Source organism: Orcinus orca, chromosome 13, assembly GCF_937001465.1.
Source record: "Orcinus orca chromosome 13, mOrcOrc1.1, whole genome shotgun sequence".
Taxonomy (NCBI): Eukaryota; Metazoa; Chordata; class Mammalia; order Artiodactyla; family Delphinidae; genus Orcinus; species Orcinus orca.
Window position 1 is genome coordinate 11,479,697 of NC_064571.1, and position 21,314 is coordinate 11,501,010.

The 21,314-nt window shown below is 47.9% G+C and overlaps 2 protein-coding genes across 3 annotated transcripts in view; one reads left to right on the plus strand and one right to left on the minus strand.

The window, feature by feature from the left end:
• The window catches only part of FBLN7 (fibulin 7), a 59,363-nt gene that overhangs the window by 30,001 nt on the left and 8,048 nt on the right, over positions 1–21,314 (plus strand). Inside the window, exons 4-8 of one of the 2 annotated variants that reach the window (XM_004276754.3) lie at positions 9,538–9,663; positions 11,730–11,867; positions 12,874–13,011; positions 13,711–13,849; positions 15,261–18,724. In XM_004276754.3, the coding sequence (XP_004276802.3) occupies positions 9,538–9,663; positions 11,730–11,867; positions 12,874–13,011; positions 13,711–13,849; positions 15,261–15,633 (914 nt within the window). In that variant the 3' untranslated portion in view covers positions 15,634–18,724. Of the gene's footprint in view, positions 1–9,537; positions 9,664–11,729; positions 11,868–12,873; positions 13,012–13,710; positions 13,850–15,260; positions 18,725–21,314 lie in introns of those variants that run through there. The other variant, XM_049695700.1, reaches the window with a different exon arrangement.
• The window catches only part of ZC3H8 (zinc finger CCCH-type containing 8), a 49,163-nt gene continuing 44,880 nt past the window's right edge, over positions 17,032–21,314 (minus strand). Inside the window, exon 9 of the mRNA XM_049695706.1 lies at positions 17,032–19,028. The gene's annotated coding sequence lies outside the window, so the exon portion shown is untranslated. The remainder of the gene's footprint in view (positions 19,029–21,314) is intronic.

Sequence of the window (21,314 nt, forward strand, 5' to 3'; positions counted from 1 at the left end):
GCCTCCTCTCTGCCCACTGGTCCTTCTTCCCTGACCTCCGTGCCGGAGGACGGCTTGCTGTAGCCCACCCTGGACTTCTACGAGGGCCACGTCTACTATTTAAAACCCTGAGAAGCACGGGCTCAGGGAACAAGGCGGTGGCCAGTCCACACCGAGATCTTAGAGGGATGTTTTTCATCTTACAGTTTAAGTGTAAACTGGGCATGGAGTTCACCCTCGCGTGGTGATGAAACAAAAACACTCATATGTCACGACCAAGGTGCCCAACCAGCTGTTGGACATGACCCCTCTCCAAGTGAGTGGACGGTGCCTGACTGACAGTTCTGTTCTGGGCAGGAATTTATTCGATTAATGGAGGCTGTCTCTAGCAGGAACCTCAAAGCGGGGGGCACCTGAGCCTGTCAAGAAGGAGAAGTAGGGGCTTCCCTGGTGGCGCAGTGGTGGCGCAGGGAGTCTGCCTGCCGATGCAGGGGACGCGGGTTCGTGCCCCGGTCCGGGAAGATCCCACGTGCCGTGGAGCGGCTGGGCCCGTGAGCCATGGCCGCTGAGCCTGCGCGTCCAGAGCCTGTGCTCCGCAGCGGGAGAGGCCACAGCAGTGAGAGGCCTGCGTACCACAAAAAAAAAAAAAACGCAGTGGGCAGAGGTAGGCTCCAAAACTCCAGGATGGAAAACAGCCATTTAGCTTCCTGGATTAGTTCCCTTTTTCCCTTCTTACTCAGAAGAGCAGGTTTTTAAGATTTGAAGCTTCCTGAATTGAGGAAATCATAGCCACAGACCTTGTCCCTTTGACAACATGGGTAACCAAAAAACAACACAAGAGAAATAAATACCCTTGTCCCTTACCGCCATGCTGGGAAAAAAGAATTGTTTTCATTCGTCATCCCCACCCTCCCTTTTTTTAAACCTTCATTCATCCATTCATTCAACCAGTTTTCACTGGGTACCAGCTATGCACAAAGCATCGTGTTAGGGATTCAATGCTGAATCTAACAGACACTGCCCAGCCTCGCAGGGCTCACACTCCAAGGTGTAGGGAAGACAGGTCACCAAACACAAAGGTCAACAAGTCGACATTTGTGGTCGGTGCTTCGAAGGGATCTAACAAGGAACTGGGAATAAATCCCATGGGGTGAGGGACAGTTGAGGGTCGCTCTAAGGCGGTGACAAAAACTGAAAGGATGAGCGGGAGCCAGCCATGTGATGATGGTGACTAACGGGCGGCATGAGGAGGATGCCGTTCCAGGAAGAGGGAGTAACACATGCAAAGGCCCTGACAAAGGGAAGAATTTGGCATGTTTGAGGAAACAAAAATATAAAATATAGAACCTTGTTGCTGGAGCAGCGTGTGAGCTGAGAGTGAGTGAGTCCAGGTGGAGAGACTCGTAAGCCAGCTCTTGTAGCCATAGGGGCCGTGCTGTCGGTGTGGTTTTAGATCTGAGCACAATAAGCAGGTTTAAGAAGAGGGGTGTGCTGATTGGATGGGCACGTTGCTGTTGTGTAGACATGCACTGGAGGTGACTAGAAGAGACGGACGCTGGGAAACCGCTTAGGTGGCTGTTAGCAGGTGCAGGGGAGAGATACAGCAGGGGAGACTGAAAGTAAACTTGGAGACAGAACTGATGGAACTTATCCCACGTGGGATGTGAGCAGGAAAGGAAGGTGAGGCTCCCAGGCTCCCAGACAGGGTGCATGAGACAATGAAGACCCAGCGACACATGTAGGTTTGTTTTTGGTTGTTGTGTTTATTTCACTATAGTTGATTTATAATACTGTGTTCGTTTCAGATGTACGGCTTCAGATTCTTTTCCGTTACAGGTTATTGCAAGGTACTGAATATAGTTCCCTGTGTTACACAGTAAATCCTTCTTGTTTATCTATTTTATATATACTAATGTGTATCTGCTAAGCCCAAATTCCTCATTTATCCCTTGCCTTCCCGTATCCCCTTTCGTAATCATAATTTTGTTTTCTATGTCTGTGAGTCTCTTTCTGTTTTGTGAGTTGATTTGTATTATCCTTTCAGATTCCACATATAAGTGATATCATGTGATATTGGTCTTTGTCTGACTAACTTCACTTTGTATGATCATCTCTAGGTCCATCCATGTGGCTGCAACTGGCATTATTTCATTCTTCTTTCTCTTGGTGGGAATGTAAATTAGTAGGTTTGTTTTAAACAACCTGTGTGTGGGTCGTTGACCCGAATTCCATTTTGGTCATGTTAACATGTCTGCGCAACGTCCCAGTAGAGATCCGTACGTTCAACCCACAGAGACCATCGGGCACAGTGCCGTGCCCTGGTCACCAGTCCCAGCGAGGCTCCAAGCACATTCTGCCCACTGCATCTCGGTGTTGGCATCGCCAAGGAAAACACAAAGCAGTCGGGCCCTGGCTGGAGCAACGCTGTCCTCACACAGAGCAGACAGAGCAAGATGAGTTCCAGCCGTGGGCGTCCGTCGCCCAGGGCGGTGGGGTCTCTCTCAGCAATAGTTGCACGGGGCAGCTCACCTGCGTGCAGTGGAAGGACCCTCCTCCCCGCCCCTCCACTTCCCCAAGGAAGCTGAAACACTGGAGCTGAGGGCGTGCCTGAGGGCCATGGACATACAACTTCAGCAGAACAAAAGAGCACTTGTGGAGCAGGAAGCACGGAAAGATATGGCCACACGAGGTGGTAAACCCAGCACAGGCCGTGGGGATGCTTTATCTCATGTTGAGGGAGTGTGCCTGGCCCAGTAGGGGGCCAAAGACTTCCTTTCCCAATAGAGTTACGTGGACAGTTGGATGTAAAGTCTGGTGTTGAGGGCAAAGGAGGGCCAGAGAGACGCAGTTGGGAAATGTTAGCATAATGATGGTGTTTAAATCCATGGACAGTGATAAGAGCACCCAGAGAAGAGGGTAGAGAGAGAAAAGAAGTAGCTCAGGGGACTTCCCTGGTGGTACAGTGGTTAAGAATCCATCTGCCAATGCAGGGGACATGGGTTGGAGCCCTGGTCCGGGAAGATCCCACGTGCCACAGAGCAACTAAGCCCGTGCGCCACAACTACGGAGCCTGTGCTCTAGAGCCCACAAGCCACAACTACTGAGCCCACGTGCCACAACTACTGAAGCCCACGTGCCTAGAGCCCATGCTCCGCAACAAGAGAAGCCACTGCAATGAGAAGCCTGCGCACCGCAACAAAGAGTAGACCCCGCTCGCCACAACTAGAGAAAGCCCGTGTGCAGCAATGAAGACCCAACGCAGCCAAAAGTAAATAAATAAACTCATATCAGATCCTGCCTCTCAAAAAAAACAAAGAAGAAGTAGCTCAGGACCCAGACAAAGGAAGGCAAAGGAGACAGGAAGAGCCTGTAGAGGCAAACCACAGGGAGACTGCGGAAAAGCAGGGTCGTGCACTGGATTTGGTGTCTGGAAGGTTATCTTGGAGTCAGAATAGAGCACAGCTTCAGTTCCCTTGCCTTCATATCATGAGGCCCTTCCTCAGAGACCTTTAAACAGCAATTGAAAGACCTTTGATATAGTAGCCACTTGATAATTAGTTACTGTGAAACTGACTGGCTGGCTGATTTACCGAATGCGTGAGTGAGTGAATGAATGAATGGGGGGTTATATTTAGAAACTATGAATTTCCTTCCAGACTTTTATCTAAGCAGATATATGCAAATTTTACATATTCAACATCTTCTGTGGGTAGATATTAACACAAGTTAATCTCCATTAACTCTTCTTTCTAAACATAACTTTTTTTTTTTCTAAACATAACTTTTAATGATTATGAAGCATTTCCTCATAAGGGCTATTCTATACTTAACTATTCCTCTGTTGCTTCTATAATCATAACCAATGCTGAGACAAGGAAGCTTTTTTCTTTTCCATTATGGTTTATTACAGGATATTGAATATAGTTCCCTGCGCTCTACAGTAGGACCATGTTGTTTATCCCTTCTATACGTAATAGTTTGCATCTGCTAATTCCAACCTCTCATTCCATCCCCGCCACCGCCCCGCCACAGTGTGGTATTTGCCTTTCTCTGTCTGACTTACTTCCCTTAGTGTGATAATCTCTGGGTCCATCCATGTAGCTGCAAATGGCATTATTTCATTCTTTTTCATGGTTGAGTAATATTCCATTGTGTGCATATATATGTACCACATCTTCTTTATCCATTCATCAAGACAAGCAATCTTAAAGCATTTTTCATTATGAAAAAATTCAAACATTCAAAAGTAGAAAGAATAGTTTAATGGTTCTCAGCTACTCATAGCCCAGTAATTATGAACACGGCAAATCCCTTAATATCTTGAAATATCTAGTCAGGGTAAACGTTTCTCCAATTGTCTCTCATATTTTTAACACTTTGTTTGAACCAGGGTCCAAATAAGTTCCATACATTGCAGTTGGTTGATGTGTCTCCTGCACCTTTTTTAATCCATAGTCATCTTGAAGAAGACCACTGCTCTTCCCCGTCTCCCATTCCTTTGCAGTTTACTTGTTGAAGAAAATGCGTTGTTTCCCACAGCCTTGATCTTGCGCACTGCATCCCTGTAGGGTCGTTTAACATGATCTGCATTTCTTTTGTCTGTGTGTCCGGTTTTACTGAGATATAATGACATAGAGCACTGTGTAAGTTTAAGGTGTACAGCATAACTACTTGACTTCCATATATTGTGAAATGATTACCACAAGAAGTTTAGTTAACATTCATCATCTCCTACAGATACAAAAGAAATGTGTTTTTTTTTTCCCTTGTGATGAGAACTCTTAGGGTTACTCTTACTGCCTTTCAAATACACTACACAGCAGAGTTAACCACAGTCATCACGTTGTACATTATATGCCTGGTACCTATCTTATGACTGGAAGTTTGTAAGTTTTTGGTCTCTGTATTTCTTATAAACTGGTAGCTAACTCCAGAGGCTTGATCAGATTCTGGTGAGATTTTTGTACTGTTTGGGCAGAGCGGCGGTACATACTTGTGCTGGGAAGTCCCTGCTGTCCGTCATCTCTCTTCCTGTGATGCTGAGCCTTGGGAAGCATCACTGCCCTCATGCTGACCTCTCTCCAGTAGTTCCTTGAAGAGGGACTCAGGGGGGGCAATTCCCCGAGTTCTTACACTTTCGAAAAGTGTACAGCTTTACCAGCCAACGACTGTTGGATTGGACATAAAATACCTGTCTCACATTTTCTTGAGTATCTTAAATGTGTTCTTCCACGTCTCCTGTTTTAACTGATACTGTTGTTGCTATCATAAGTCTTTGTGCCTGGATGCCCAAAGGATTTTTAAATTTTTCTTGAAAATCCAATAATTGTATTGGGATCCGGGTCAGTACTGGCCTTTCTGGGTCAATTTTCTCAGGTGTGGGGTTTATCTTTGCATTAAGAAGTTGCAGTGGCTGGAGCAATCTGGCCCCGAGGATCTCTGGAAACTTCTCACGACAAAGCTCCAGTGTGGAGGAGACTCGAATAGGAGGAGAATCCAAATTGAGCCCAAAAAGGAAAATCGGCGCAAAAAAATGAAAGGGATGGTCCAGGTGAAAGTAAGAGAGAGGATGGGGCAGAGCAGAGAAGGCATGAGCCACCCTGAGAAACAACTAAAGGGGGAGATTAAGAGTCAGGAAGTCAGAAAAGCTATGCGGGAAAACTTATTTCCCCTCAGTATGAGTAACAGAAAAGGACTCTTGCCAAATTCCATACAAATTATTATAAGAAAACAGAGAATAAACTTTCTACAGTCAATGAAGAAATCCCAGAAAGACATGACCATAAAAAAAAGATGAAAACTGTAACCTAGTATTTCCAAACAAGTGGAAAGAAACTTTAGAAAGATTAAAAACTATGAAAGGACAATATAAGTAAAAATCAGAAAACCTTAGAAATGAGGTGATTGGAGAAATGGAAAATCTGAAGCAAGATGATAAAACAACAGGAAACCGAAATCAAAGAGGAAAACTCAGCTCATGCATGTAAAACACTTAGCTTGGTTCCAGGGAAACAGTAAGTGCTCAGTAAACAGATTAAAATGGAATTATCCATGCTTTTGGCTTTCCAGCCTCTCCATAGTCTCTGCCAGTACCCTCTTTTTTTTTTAAATTGAAGTAGGGTTGATTTACAATATTGTATTAGTTTCAGGTGTGCAGCAAAGTGATTCGGATATATATATATATATATGTATATATATACATATATACATATACTTTTTCAGATTCTTTTCCATTATAGCTTATTACAAGATATTGAGTATAGTTCCCCTGTGCTATACAGAAGGGCCTTGTTGTTTATCTATTTTATACATAGTAGTGTGTCTCTGTTAATCCCAAACTCCTAATTTATCCCTCCTCTGTCCCTTTCCCCTTTGGTAACCATAATTTTGTTTTCTATGTCTGTGAGTCTGTTTCTGTTTTGTAAATGAGTTGATGTGTATTATTTTTTTAGATTCCACATATAAATGATATCCTATAATGTTTGTCTTTCTCTGACTTACTTCACTTAGTATGATAATCTCTAGGTCCATCCATATTGCTGCAAATGGCAATATTTCATTCTTTATGGTTGAGTAATACTCCATTGTTTATATACCACATGTTCTTGATCAGTTCATCTGTTGATGGACATTTAGGTTGTTTCCATGCCTTGGCTTTTGTCAATAGTGCTGTTATGGGGACTTCCCTGGTGGCGCAGTGGTTGGGAATCCTCCTGCCAATGCACGGGACACGGGTTTGAGCCCTGCTCTGGGAAGATCCCACATGCCGCGGAGCAACTAAGCCCGTGAGCCACAACTACTGAGCCTGCGCTCTAGAGCCTGTGCACCACAACTACTGAGCCTGCATACCACAACTACTGAAGCCTGCGCGCCTAGAGCCCGTGCTCCGCAACAAGAGAAGCCACCATAATGAGAAGGCTGCGCACGGCAACGAAGAGTAGCCCACGCTCACCACAACTAGAGAAAGCCCGCGTGCAGCAACAAAGACCCGACGCAGCCAAAAATTTTAAAAGTAAAAATAAATTAAAAAAAAAAATAGTGCTGCTGTGAACATTGGGGTGCATGTATCTTTACAAATTAGAGTTTTCGTCCAGGAGTGGGATAGCTGATCATCTAACTGTACCATAAGGAACCTCCATACTGTTTTCCGTAACGGCTTCACCAATTTACATTCCCACCAAAAGTATAGGAGGGTTCGCTTTTCTCCACACCCTCTCAAACATTTGTTATTTGTAGACTTTTTTGTTTGTTTGTTTGTTTGTTTTGCTGTACGCGGGCCTCTCACTGTTGTGGCCTCTCCCATTGCGGAGCACAGGCTCCGGACGCGCAGGCTCAGCGGCCGCGGCTCACGGGCCCAGCCGCTCCGCGGCATGTGGGATCTTCCCGGACCGGGGCACGAACCCGTGTCCCCCATATCGGCAGGCGGACTCTCAACCACTGCGCCACCAGGGAAGCCCCTGTAGGCTTTTTAATGATGGCCGTTCTGACCGGTGTGAGGTGGGACCTCATGGTAGTTTTGATCTGCATTTCTCTAATTATTAGCGATGTTGAACACCTTTTCACGTGCCTGTTGGCCATCTGTACGCTTTCCTTGGAGAAATGTCTATTTAGGTCTGCCAGTGCCCTCTTTACAGCTCTGACATGCATTTAGCTAAATGCCACAGCTCGGACAGATAAGAATGTGATGACAAATGTACCTCAGTCAGGTCACAGATGGGGCGCCAGAACTGGACATCAGACCGTGGAATGCCTGACATTGTATCAAGATAAGAAATAAAGAGAGTCGAATGGAGCCTGTCTAGAAATGAAAATCCTGGGGAACAAGATCCAGACGGGAGCGGGGCACCTCTGCATTTCTCTGTCAAGCCAATGATTCCATCCCACCCCACGCACACCCACACCCACACCCGCCAGGTGCAGCTAGACTCAGTGCCTTCCACTGGAAGCCCAGCAGGGACAGACAATGGCGCTGGTCTCTGCCCGGGGCCAAACCGAAAGATTCTCCGGTTCACAGTGTTTGGCTCTCTGCCCGTAACTTCCCAGCCTAGTGATCTGCCCACTTTCAGACTTTGCTGGGGAGCAATGATGGTGCTGGACAATGGACAGAAACAGGAATTCCAAGCTCTGGGGCATCTGTGTTGTTCCAGACACATTCCTGGAAACCGGTCATCTGAAAACAGAACATAGAGGGGGCGATCGCTGAGTTTCCCCTCCCCAGGCTGAGGTTACTGCGGAATCGGAATGGCTCCTTCTCCAGGGATAAGCAGCATTTGGATGGTCTGGGTCCTTTCACGATTAATAGAATCCATGGAATCGTCTACATAACATCCCAATTACGAGGAGGCTGAGGAGAAGCCAAAGTCCCTGCCAACCCACCCACAGGAAGGCTGTTGTTCTCATCAGGAGCAAAGCACCTTTTCCTCCTTCTTGATAGACACAGCAGGAAAGGATCCTCTTATGCCAACAAGAAGGTGCTTCCAGTTTTCTTTCCCAAGATACTGTGGTCCAGTCAGTGAACTGACAAACCTTTCCTCTCTGGTGGAAACAGCCTGTGCTCTGTGCATTAAAACTGGGCTTAAGGAACTCACAACAAGCAGGTGTGGGCCAAGGGTCTTAAAAAATCATTTTTTCTCATTAGAAAATTTATTGTGGAAAGACGGAAGAGTATAAAAAATTATCAGCAAGCAAAAATTACCTGTAATCTACCACACAGAGAAAAATCTATTAAAACCTATTAAATTTTTATTTTATTATCATATTTTTTGGCCACGCCACTCGGCTTGCAGGATCCTAGGTCCCCGACCAGGGATTGAACCTGGGCCCCCGTCAGTGAAAGCGACGAGTCCTCACCACTGCACCGCCAGGGAAGTCCCTAAACCTATTAAAATTTTAAACACGTTTAATATATCTCTCTATATATTTTCCACAGGACCATTGTGTATATAAGCAAAGAACATTTCCCTTTTCCGACATTAAGGAAACGTCAAGGTTAAGATTAACTCCTCCCTGGTCGCACAGGAAATAATGAGCACAGGAGGGTGTCTGGGTGGGAATTTGGAAAGAGTTCATTTTCCCCATCTCTGGACATTCTGATGGGCCACCCCTCCCTCTTATAAGCCTCTGTATTGAGTTCTTGTTCAGAAGGTGTTCTACCTGGGTGCTGGTTGCGGGGCTGTAAGGCTCGATGCAAAGGCAATGTGGGCACAGGCCACAGGTAGTTGCCTCTGCCCCGCTACAGCGTCTGCACTGCAAATTAGAAAATGGTGCCTCTGGGTGGAACACAGCTGGGTGATGGGCCAGCTCCCACAGGTAGAGCTCCAGGTGGGCGCAGCGTGTGCCAGGGTCCATGGCCTGCTGAATGGAGGGCAGGCTACATCTCAGCCCCGCTGGCCCCCTCCCAGCTCTTGCTCTTGCTGGGAGGGGCCGTGGCATGGGCAGAGTGGGCAGGCCACAAACTGGAATCATCCTGCCATGGAAAGAGAATGACCCCATCTTTGTTTTCTGTTTGTTCATTTTAGAACTCACATACCTGTATCTGAAACTTATTTATTTTCCTAGATATCAGCGAATGCTCCAGCCAGCCTTGTCAGAATGGTGGCACATGTGTGGAAGGTGTCAACCAGTACAAATGCATTTGTCCTCCGGGAAGGACGGGGAGCCGCTGTCAGCATCACGCCCAGACTGGTACGTAGCGGCTGTGGGGCTGGGGGAGGACGGTCTGCTGCAGAGAGAGAAGTAGGACCCTGGTCATGGGTCACCAAAGGCAGACCAGGCGGGATGTCCTCTCTTTTACTTCCAAGGATCCCTCTGGTTCCCTGAAGTGGTTATTTGGGATGGCGTTTAGTTCTTTTGTGGAACCAGAGTTTTGATCCTTCTTATGGAAGAAAATGCAAATGGAAGGATTGACCCCACCCTGAAAACCCTCCAGATTCGGAACTTGGCCTGAGAAGCTTTCTTGCTGCCACCTTCACATGGTTGACTTTTCCTCTGCACGTCAGCAAAACAGCTTCTCCTGCAGATGCTCTCATCACATCCTGCAAAATTCGTAGTTACTGACACAGGCCAAAGTATTTTCAGAGCTGGATGAACTAGACGTTCGACTGGTGATGAGGTTATGATCCACACTTGAGTCTGTTTGTCCAGCCTGAAGGTCTAGCTGTCACACTGGCTGTTTTTGCAGGTGCCAAGAAAATCCAGTGATAAGGAATCTATGGCGGATGGGTGGCGGTTCTACACCATGCTGCAGCCAACATTTCTTATATAAGAAAATCAAAACCAGGACTTCCCTGGCGGTCCAGCGGTTGAGACTCCATGCTTCCACTTCAGGGGGTGCAGGTTCGATCCCTGGTCAGGGAACTAAGAGCCTGCATGCCATGAAGTAAAAAAAGTCAAAACCTAAAGATGTCTTCTTCCTTTGCCAGAAAAGCCTGAAGTGTCCTGTCTGACCGTCTTGATTTCTGAGTGGAATCTTGGTTGGGGGGGGTAGGAATTGGTGTCCAGAGAGCACAAGCTTTGTCAATACTTGATATCCTTGCATTGGACCCAGCTCAAGGTCAGGTTTAAATGTTGTGTGCTACCATCACCACCATTCACCTCCAGAACTCTTTTCATCTTGCAAAACTGAAACTCTGTGCCCGTGAAACAGTAACTCCTCCCCTCCCTTCCCCCAACAACCATCCTATTGTCTGTCTGGATGATTCTGACCACTAAGAACCTCATGTAAGTGGGATCATACAGGAAGAGTCCTCTTGTGCGTCACATTACATTTACCACCGATTCCTTTGCAGTCTCTTCTGACCATATAAGAGCTCTCAATCCTTTGAAAACTTTCAAAAACTAACACTTTTTTTCTGATAAGAAAATTGATTTATGTCCTTAGTTACAACAAACAAAAAGCTTAGACACTTTAGGAAAGTATTTTAAAAATACAAAAAAGAACCCTTTAAAAGAAGTAGTGTTTTAAGCTCCATAGTTTTTTTTTTAAATTTTTACTGGAGTATAGTTGATTTACAATGTTGTGTTAGTTTCTGCTGTACAGCAAACTGAATCAGTTATACATATACATATATCCACTCTTTTTTAGATTCTTTTCCCATATAGGCCATTACAGAGTATTGAGTAGAGTTTCCTGTGCTATACAGTAGGTCCTTATTAGTTATCTATTTTATATATAGTAGTGTATATATGTTAATCCCAATCTCCCAGTTTATCCCTCCCTCGTACCCCCTTGGTAACCAGAAGTTTGTTTTCTACATCTGTCACTCTATTTCTGTTTTGTAAATAAGTTCATTTGCACCCTTATTTTAGATTCCACATATAAGCGATACCATATGATATTTGTCTCTCGGTGTCTGACTTACTTCACTCAGTATGACAATCTCGAGGTCCATCCGTGTGGCTGCAAATGGCATTATTTCGATAAGCTGCATAGTTTTAAACTACAGTGATCACGGCTAGAATTTTGGTGTTTTAAGCCTCTGTAAGTGAAACGCGGATTTAACGTCACGGTGGTCCTCAGGGTGCAGTTGTGTGGCCTGCTTTTCGTGCGTCGTTCTATTCGGGTGCGTCCCCTGTCCTTCGCCCCTTCCGGTGGGCCCTGGACCGACGGCTGGGTTTCGGTTAATTCCGTGCCTTTCCTTTCCCTACTCCAGAGTAAGCTCTGAGAAGGGGCCACGCCCCGATCTCGGCGTTCCTCCAAGGTCAGGCCCAGGTGCGCCGGGCCCGGCCCTAAGGGTGTCTTCTCCCCGCAGTCGCCCTCGAGGGCAGCGAAGCGGGGGACCCTGCCTTCAGCCGCGCGCCGCGATGCGCGCAGGTGGAGCGGACGCAGCACTGCAGCTGCGAGGCCGGATTCCACCTGAGCGGCGCCGCCGGGGACAGCGTCTGCCAAGGTAGGCGCGGGCTCGGCCGGGGGAGGGAGGCGGAGCGGGGGACGCTAGGGTTGCGGGGAGAGGGGCTCCAACCTGCAGTCCCCCCGGGCGCTCCCCGCCCCCGCCCAGGGGCCGGGTGCGCGCGGGCAAGCGGCTTCCTGGGCGTGGTCTCAGAAAGGCCCGCCCACCTTGCGGGTTAGGTAAGTGTGGCGCAGATGGTTGCTAGGATACAGCTAGTGCGGAGATATCAGGGGCGGTCCTAAGAAAGCCAGACTGTAGAGAAAGCAGCCAGGGGTCCCCGGTCTCCCCCCAGTCACGCACACTCGTCTAGGAGAGGCTTCAGGCCCCTTATCCGCTCCCTCTTGGCTGGGATCGCAGGGCAGGTGACAGGGAGGAGCTAGAGTCGCTGTGACCGTAGACAGACCCTAGCTCCCCGCACTCCGCCCCCCGGAGCTGTGCAGGGGCCTGGGCTCATTCTCTGGTCCCTTCTCGGCTTACCTTTACTGACTGGACCACTTTTGCAAATCTCTCCCGATCATTGAAGTTCCTTCTGAAAACAACTCAAACCATTGGTTCAAACCTAAGAACTGGCCGTTTGGTGCTAACAGCCTTTTTAGAGCAGCAGAAATCCTCTTACAACACTCCTAAAGATGAGGAGGCTTAAGGGGGGGCTGGGAACCAGGGTGGGAGTCCGGGTCTGCAGCCCCACGCCTTCCTCCCTGGGCTGCTGGGCCTGACTTGACAGCCTCTGCAGGGTCTCCCCAGGTAGGCATCAGCCTTAGAGGAGCTGGCCTAAGGTCGACCACATCAGACCCCCGACTCCTCCCTTCAGCCCTCGGGGTCCTTGGCTTGGGAGAAAGGGGAGCGCTCCTGCATGCTCTGCCGGGGATAGGGCCTGGTGGCCACACCCCACCCAGCCAGTTAGCCACAGCTGCCAGCGATGGTGACACAGCAGTCATCCTGGGGCACTGTTAGTGGCCGCCCGCCTGGTGGTTCCTGGAGTCATACTGGGCATTTCTGTCCCCAGATGTGAATGAATGCGAGTTCTACGGACAGGAGGGGCGCTCCAGGCTCTGCATGCACGCCTGCGTGAACACCCCCGGCTCCTACCACTGTGCCTGCCCCAGCGGATACCGGACCCTGGCCGATGGCAAGAGCTGTGAGGGTGAGTGAGGTCGTGGCAGAGGCAGGTGGTCCCAGACGATGGCTCTGAACTACTGGGGGAGGAGGAGAGCGCAGAGGGCTCCTCCATGGGCTGATATGGAACCTGAGAGAACAGGCAGCTCCCCAGTGACGTCCTAGTGGGGCTCCACTGCGGGGCCCAGAGGAGTGGGTCACCTGGGACTAGAGGGAGAAAGCATCCAGACAGCCATTACCCATCATCCATCCATCCTTCCATCCCACAAGTATTCACGAAGGCCCGCGTAGGATTATGCGGAGGCTGGGAAGAAACCCAGCCTCCAGCCCGGGAACTCATGTGTGAAGGGAGCAGAGAACATATAAAGGGCATGATATGAGCCATGGAGGGCAGACTCCTGGGCCCTCTGGCTGAGGAGGCAGGTCTGAGAGAAGTGTTGTGACCAGTAATACTCGTCCGTGCCCTCCAGAGCCTCTGTAACCTGTCATGGCGGGGGGAGGATGGGATCCAGGGAGGGGAGTTCCCCAGCACTTCCACCAGATCTGGATTTCAAATGGTTAAGGACGACCGGGCTTCCAGTTTTAAGAATCAGCATTGGGTATTTGGAAAGTTCACTGCGTGTGGAGCATCTCATTCCAGTGCCCGTCGGGCCATTCATGTAGTCCCGTCCAGTGATGGAGGGGGTGTCGGGGGATCTTCACCCTCACTGGGTGTCCGGTATTTCAGATGTCGATGAGTGTGTGAGCCCGCAGCACGTGTGCCCCCGGGGTACCGTGTGCATCAACACGGGTGGAGGCTTCCAGTGCGTCAGCCCCGAGTGCCCCGAGGGCAGCGGTAACGTGAGCTACGTGAAGACCTCTCCGTTGTGAGTATAGCCAGGGCCACCCATGGCTGAGCACGTACATCCCTCGCCCAGGCCTCCTGGGGGCTGGGCTGCATTCTTCCTTCTGCGTTCTTGGGAGAAGGTACAGTTATGTCTGATGAAAGGCATGGAGCTGGGAGTCTGGCTTCTCAGAGCTCCCATCTCCCTTTAGAGGTTGCATTGAATGCACTGCGCACTTAAGAATGATGTTCTGAGCACTCCCCTGCTGACAGGGAGGCCACTGGAGGGAAGAGGGCCATGATGAGGCGGCCAGGAGGCAGGTATATGTTACACAGGTTCAGGAGAGGATCATTTCCTGTGTTCACATGGTAACTGTACACTCTGCAATATATTACTCTGCTTTTCCACTGCTACTAGGAAGTTCGATTTCTAGTAACCTCAGCACCTAACAGACTTTTTTTTTTTTTTTCAAAAGGTGGGAGACAGGCTTTTAAGGAGAATAACTGCAGCTATCACAAAGTACACATGTTTTCTTCTGAGAAAGAGATCACAGGAGCCTTAGATTGTCTTAAGAATGCACTGACCTCGCTCGTTTAGCTGCCTGAATTGCTTTTAAGGCTAAAGCAGATGAGAACCAGCAAGAAAGTCGGTGGCGCTGAAGAGTGGCAGCTATTCACTGAGAGTGTCACGTAGTGAAGGGACAGAGAGACCTGTATGTCAGAGCCTTTGGGGACATCCCCGATTAACATCTGGAAGGGCTATCTGACCTCCTTAACGGTGACGATCTGAGTCACCAAAATCGCTAAACTGCATCTGTCTCTTGCGTTGGACAAGGTAGAAAACTATCAAAGCACTTCCACACCACCCCTGGCTCCACATGCCTGAGGAAGACAGGGTGTCCTGCTTTAAGAGTGAACAGTGGGGGAACTCCCTGGTGGTCCAGGGGTTAGGACTTGGCGCTTTCACTACCGTGACCCGGGTTTGATCCCTGGTCAGGGAGCTAAGATCTCAAAAGCCCTGGGGCGCGCCCCCCCCCAAAAAGAACAGACACTGGGTGTTTAGAAAGCCCACCACATGTGGAGAACCACATTCCAGGATGTTGCCAGCTAACTGCTGGGGTCTCAGCACGTGTAGAAGGGGCACCTGCTTTGAATGCCAGCACCGTTGTTATTTAATCTTCCCCGGCTTTATTTTTCTGTAAAAACGGTAGTAATAGCATATATAAACATGCATGCACACCCGGGCGTACATATACAGGTGAGTCATGGCCAGGCCTGACGCCAGCCACACTCACTGGCCTGTGGCTCTGGAGCGCCCGTGGCGAGGGACCCGTGGCTGGCTCACTCTGGTGGCCCCTGCAGGAGGGCGGGTGGGCAGACAAGCCCGGTCAGAGCAGCCCCTCCTGACTTCCCCCAAGGCTGACGGCTCCCTACATTTTGCCTCTCTGCTCCAGCCAGTGTGAACGGAACCCCTGCCCCATGGACAGCAGGCCCTGCCGCCACATGCCCAAGACCATCTCCTTCCATTACCTCTCTCTGCCCTCCAACCTGAAGACGCCCATCACGCTCTTCCGCATGGCCACGGCCTCGGCCCCCGGCCGGCCTGGACCCAACAGCCTGCGATTTGGGATCGTGGGTGGGAACAGCCGCGGCCACTTTGTAATGCAGCGCTCGGACCGCCAGACAGGGGAGCTGATCCTGGTCCAGACCCTGGAGGGACCTCAGACACTGGAGGTGGATGTTGACATGTCCGAATACCTGGACCGCTCCTTCCAGGCCAACCACGTGTCCAAGGTCACCATCTTTGTGTCCCCTTATGACTTCTGAGGGTGCCATGGGGTCACGGTGCGCAGCAGTCTGGGCTCATTTCTCTTCCTCAAAGACTCAGCTGCGGGCGTTGACTGCGACAGACATCTCTCCCCACCCTGCCCACCGCCCATCTGCCTGTCCCCCACGTTCCTAGGGCAGCGCCGCACTCTGTCCCAGGAAGTGGCACCAAAGCGCAGCCCCAAACCCAAGCTACTGCCATCACACGTTTTTCTGCTTTAAGGCCCTCGCCTTAGGTTATGCACTTTCGCAGTTGTTTTTTTTTTTTTTTTACAGAGGAATGGGCAGCTTTTCAAAATGCTGTGTTGAGTGGCATTGTGAGCTTGAACTAGCTAGGGAGGGAAGAGCTTATGGCATGTGTCTGAGATGACTGTCCAGCCTCCTGTATTGTTATAGTCAAGCCTTGTTATGAAGTAGTTCTGGTCATGCTGAGGGTCAAATCATGCCCCTGTGCACGTGGCATGGGATGGGGGGGCAGGGTTCCCTTCCACAACCCAGCACGTTCTTGTCTGCATTCCCCTCTGTGACACGCCTGCCAGCCTTCTCATCAGAGGGCCGTGGCAGGGCCTGGTCCCCAGTGCAGATTCATCCACATCAAGGAACCAATGTTCACGTGTAGATTTTGCCTGAATTAATTCCCTTTCGAGAAATCATATCTCAAAACGTAACCTGCTATTATAACTGAAGAAGTAAGTCTGTGGCTCATCCCTGCCCACCTGGCCTGTCCCTGACCATGAGCTAGCCCAGTTCCTCCTAGGAGGGGGTACCTGGTCCTCTTCCTGTCTAGGCTGGACCCACTGGGATAAATGAATAAGAAAACACAGCCCTTTCCAAGGAATACAGTTTCATGTTATTTGGCAAGGGGCTTCCAAAACTTTTTATAAGGTAGCACTGCAAACATATACCGAAGTACAGACAATAGAAGGAACCCCACGTCCAAATCACCAGCTTCAACAATCACCTCACGGCCAATCTTGCTTCATCTCTGCTCTCACCCCACCCCACGATGATTCTGAAGCAGATCCTGGACCTCACATCATTTCATCCGTAAATATTTCATCATTATCTCTAAACCATAAGAACTTTAAAAAAGCATAACCTCAATATCAATGACACCTAAAAAATCAGCAATAATTCCTTAATACCTTCAAGTATTTAGTCATGGTTCAAGTTTCTGAGTGGCTCGTGATTTTTTTTGTTTGAATTAGGTCCATGCTCTGTAATTTGTTGATTCACTTCTTAAATCTCTAATCTGTAGCGCTGGTTCTCACGCTTTAAAATATATTGAGACAACCTGGAGGCTTGTTGGAAGAAGCCTCCTTTGTCCTTGTTAGAAGGTCCTTTGTCCTGTAGAATTTCTCACAGTCTGGGTTTTCCTGAGTCTGTCTCTGTAGTGTCTTCTTTTTTTTTTTTTAACATCTTTATTGGAGTATAATTGCTTTACATTGTCTGTAGTGTCTTTTAACATGGTCCTGTGTCCTATTTATTTCTTATATATCAGTAGTTATATCTAGAAATTCAATCAGACTCCAGTTAGGTTTATTTTCGCAAGACTACTTTATTGGTGGTGATAGGTTCTTCCAGGGGGAGCTGTTGCACAGCTAGCCCACCCACCTGTCCTGGACTTCATCTCTAGTTGCCTCTCTTTTCTGATGTTAACAACTATTGATGATTATTCCATAGATCCCACTACTTCTTTAGGGGTTGCAAATAGTATTCTAGTGCTACTGTTTCTTCGTTTATTAGCTGGCATACCTTATAAGGAGAAACTTCCTTTCATCAGTTATTTGGTTGCCCTGAGGTTTGGTTTGTACAGGAAAGACTGGATACATTTTTTACTTCTTCCCCTTTGTCAGTTTCCAAGGTGGTTCCCTGGCATCTTTCCAAGCTGTCCAGGGAGAGTTGTTTTCTTACTGGAAACATTACATTACATTATGAACTCATGGTTTAAACATATTTGATATGTACGTTTCAATCCATTGCAGTTCTTATCTTTCCTGTCACTCAGATTGTCCTCTTTGGCTCTTGTGAACTGCTTCAAGTTGGCTGATTCTTTTTGACATGACCCTAGTGGTCTCTAATAAGAGCTTTGTAGTTATCTTGTATGACAAGACGTTTCAAGCTCATCTTGTACATGCTCCAGCCCTGAAGTTATCGATTTTTTTACCCAGGGATCCCTGGTTCCTTTCAGTGGGGAATGGTCATTAGAGATCAAAATCTGAGTGTAAGGAGGGCTCATTGGTAGTGGTTTGGTCATTGTTTCTTGGTTTCAGTGGAAAGAGCTAGGAAATAAGTACTATTCATTTTGTTTTAAGAAGAAACACTACATGAGTTTATACTGATACTTCCAACCCAGCTCAGGAGTACAGGGTTTGTCATGTAACCTCATTGATCTTACATCTGCTCTTCTCTCTCTCATTCTGAAGACCTCCTTCTCAAAATCACCAAAATAATTATACATTGTTTTAAATCCTCAGAATAACAATGCAATGATAACAAAATTATCATCCAAAAATTACTGAAAACAGTTAAGATTTTTCTTTCTCAGTTCTTTTTGTCCTTAGGGTTTATGCTATTAGGGACATACAATCAAATAACTTGGAATAGTTCCTCTCTCTGTGGTTATGCCCCAAGCTTGAATCAGGGTTATGGTTATTCACTTTGTTTTGCTTAAATTTTTAGAGATTGCTTTTTTATTTTAATTTTTAAAAGTAATTGTGTAAACTGTTTACATGGTTCCAAAGTCAAATTCACAAAATGAGCTGTAATCAGAGAAGTCTATATACTAACCCAGTCCCCTCCACCCTACGTCCTCCTTCTACCATAGATAATCAAGTTTTTTCCATTTTACCCTTCCATTTAAAAACATATAAACACATGATAAATGATAGCATACTAATTCATTTCACACTTTCCTTGATCTTGCTTTTTTTCCTTAACAATGTATTGAATATTATCCCATAGAACCAGATAGAATGTTCTCCTATAAAATGCTCCATTATGAGGACATACCATTGTTTATTCAACCAGTCACCCTTGATTGACATTTGGGTTGTTTCCGGTCCTTTGCTATTAAAATACTGCAACGATATGCACTTGCCTTTTTGCATTTTTGCCTCTCTATCTCTAGGGCCAATTTTTCCTCCATAAGGATTATACTACTTTCTATCCCCACGAACAGTGTATGAAAGTTTGTGTCCCTAAAACCAAAGAAGGCCCCAGTGGTGTCCCCAGTTCTCACATCTGTGCATCCACCCGACTCTGCTTTGGAAGCACGGAGAAGCCTGAATGGAGGGCTGTTCCACAGCTAGCCCACCCACCGGTCCTGGACTTCTGAGTAGCAATCAGCATTCACTAGGAAGACAAGAGGGACAAGCCAACTGGATCACAGGCTCCTGAGGGATGGAAAGTTAGCTAGGTTTTAAAAAATCATCTTATTTTTAAAATGTCATACTTACAACACTAGCAAACTAAAAGGAAAATAAGCCGAAAGCAGAATATCACTGCATGGTCACAATAAACTGCATGGTCATGGTCACTGCTTGGTTTATTGGGCATCTGAGCATGTGCCCCAAGGAGAGACATGGTCAGCCTTGAATGGGTCCACCAGCCACTGACTCAACTTTCACCAAGCTCACAGTGCAGGGAGAGAAAAGTGGACTTCTACGACTTTTACCTTGAACAATGAAAATCTGTAGGTGTTTATAAGCTGCATAAATATTCCTGGATATCTACAGTGTTCCAGGCACTGTTTTAGTTGTTCAGAATACAATGGATGAGAAGATGGACAGAGACCCTGACCTCATGGTACCCTTACACTATAGCAAGCGAGAAGATAATATATATACACAAGAAAAGTGTGTGATTTCAAAGAGAGATGAGTGCTATGAAAATAAAGGCAGCAAAAGAGGGTGGTCAGTATATACTAACTGTATGCGTAAGTATACATAGATACATCATCCACGTAGCCTAGGTGTTGCAAACACTGTGATCGTGTGTGGCGACAATCAGATTTCATTTCCTGGTGTTTGGAATTAGGACTCAGAATCTCAAGGGTCTGAAGGAAGTCGTGATGTAAAGCAAGGCCTGGGATGACCACCTTGGGCTCACCTACACAGAGAGGATGATGATGCTACGTGGGCAGAAAGGAAACTTGCAGGGAGGGAGCCTACTTTTGTGTTCTGGTTATTACTGCTGTATAACATATCCCCAAACTGAGCAGCTTAAGACAATTACTTTATCATGCTCATAAATTCTGTGGGTCAGGAATTCAGAGAGAGCACAGTGGGGTGGTTTATATTTACTCCACAATGTCTGTGCCTCCCTCAGCTGGGAAGACTCCTTGGCTGGGGGCTGGGCTTACCTGAAGGGGTCATTCACTCACTTGCATGCCTGGCCTGGGCTGTGATGACAATGGGAAAACTATCCTTGGACTCTCCTTGTGGGTTGGCTTTCTCAGAGCATGGTGGCCTCAGAGTAGGCAGACTTCTGACATGGCGGCTCAGGGCTCTTAGAGTGCATGTCCCAGAAAACAAGGTAGAAGCTGCATGGCCTTTATGCCCCAGCCTCGGAAGTCACGTAGGGTCACCTCCGCCACACTGTTGGCTGACACAGTCACAAGCAGCTACTGGGTCAAGGGAAGTGGACATGGGCCCGGGACCTCACGGAGTTGAGTTGAACTGAGAGGTTTCAAAGGATTTTAGGGCCGTGTTCTAACCGTGCCACTCCTGCTTTCCTGCTTAGGGCTCCAGTGCCTCTGGAAATCTGGCTTCTGACCTGTGGGTTTCATCAGACAGCCCTTTTGGGTGTTCTCTGCAAACAGATGATCCCTGCGTAAGACAGGGTTTATACTCAGGCTGGGAGATAAGATCTTCACATATCTCACCAGGGACAATGGGAGAAACAGAGTTAAAGTCCCCATGCATGGTGCTACAGGTTCACCAAGCTCAGAGGTCGAGGGAAGGGCTGGGACCAGTTCATGGAGGAGCTGGCATTGAAATGGTTCTTACTAGGGAACTCTAGTGGGACATGCAAGCCATCTCCTGGTATACTCACTCTCACAAGGAGCATTTCCAACAAAATCCAGCATCAGCAAAGCCATGGCAAGGTCAGCTGACATGCACACAGGAGAGTATGACTTGGTGAAAACTGGGTTTGGGCTGACAGAAGTTTCTGAGTCTCACCACCACCTCCAGATGAAAAATCAGATTTTCTCCATCTAGTTCTTTACCTCCAGGAAGCTCTTTAGATATACTTTTTAGAGGAAAAACAGGCTCCATGGTATGTATACCTTGCTGACCTGAGCCAGGATCCACAACCGTCATGTGGTGGCACTTGGACAATATCTCGCCTTCCTTCCCTTTACAGTTGGCCGAGTGGTCACACGTGGTGCTGGAGATAAAGATCTCTGTTTCTTAGACACATCTGTCCTCCCCACCCAAGCCACCAAGTTCCATCACAGGGAGAGTTTGTTTTGTTCCTCACCCCTTGCCAGAGTCCTGTGGGCTAAGATGAGCTATGCACTCAGTCCTCCCTTCCTGCCTTCAGCTGGCAGGCAGTGCCAAACTTGGCTGGGGACTGGGCCTGGGAAGCTGGAGAAAGGGCACCATCCTCTAAGGGGTCCTTCTCACTCCAATGCTGGCTGTACAGTGGTTTGGAGTCTGCCCACGGGACAGATGTAA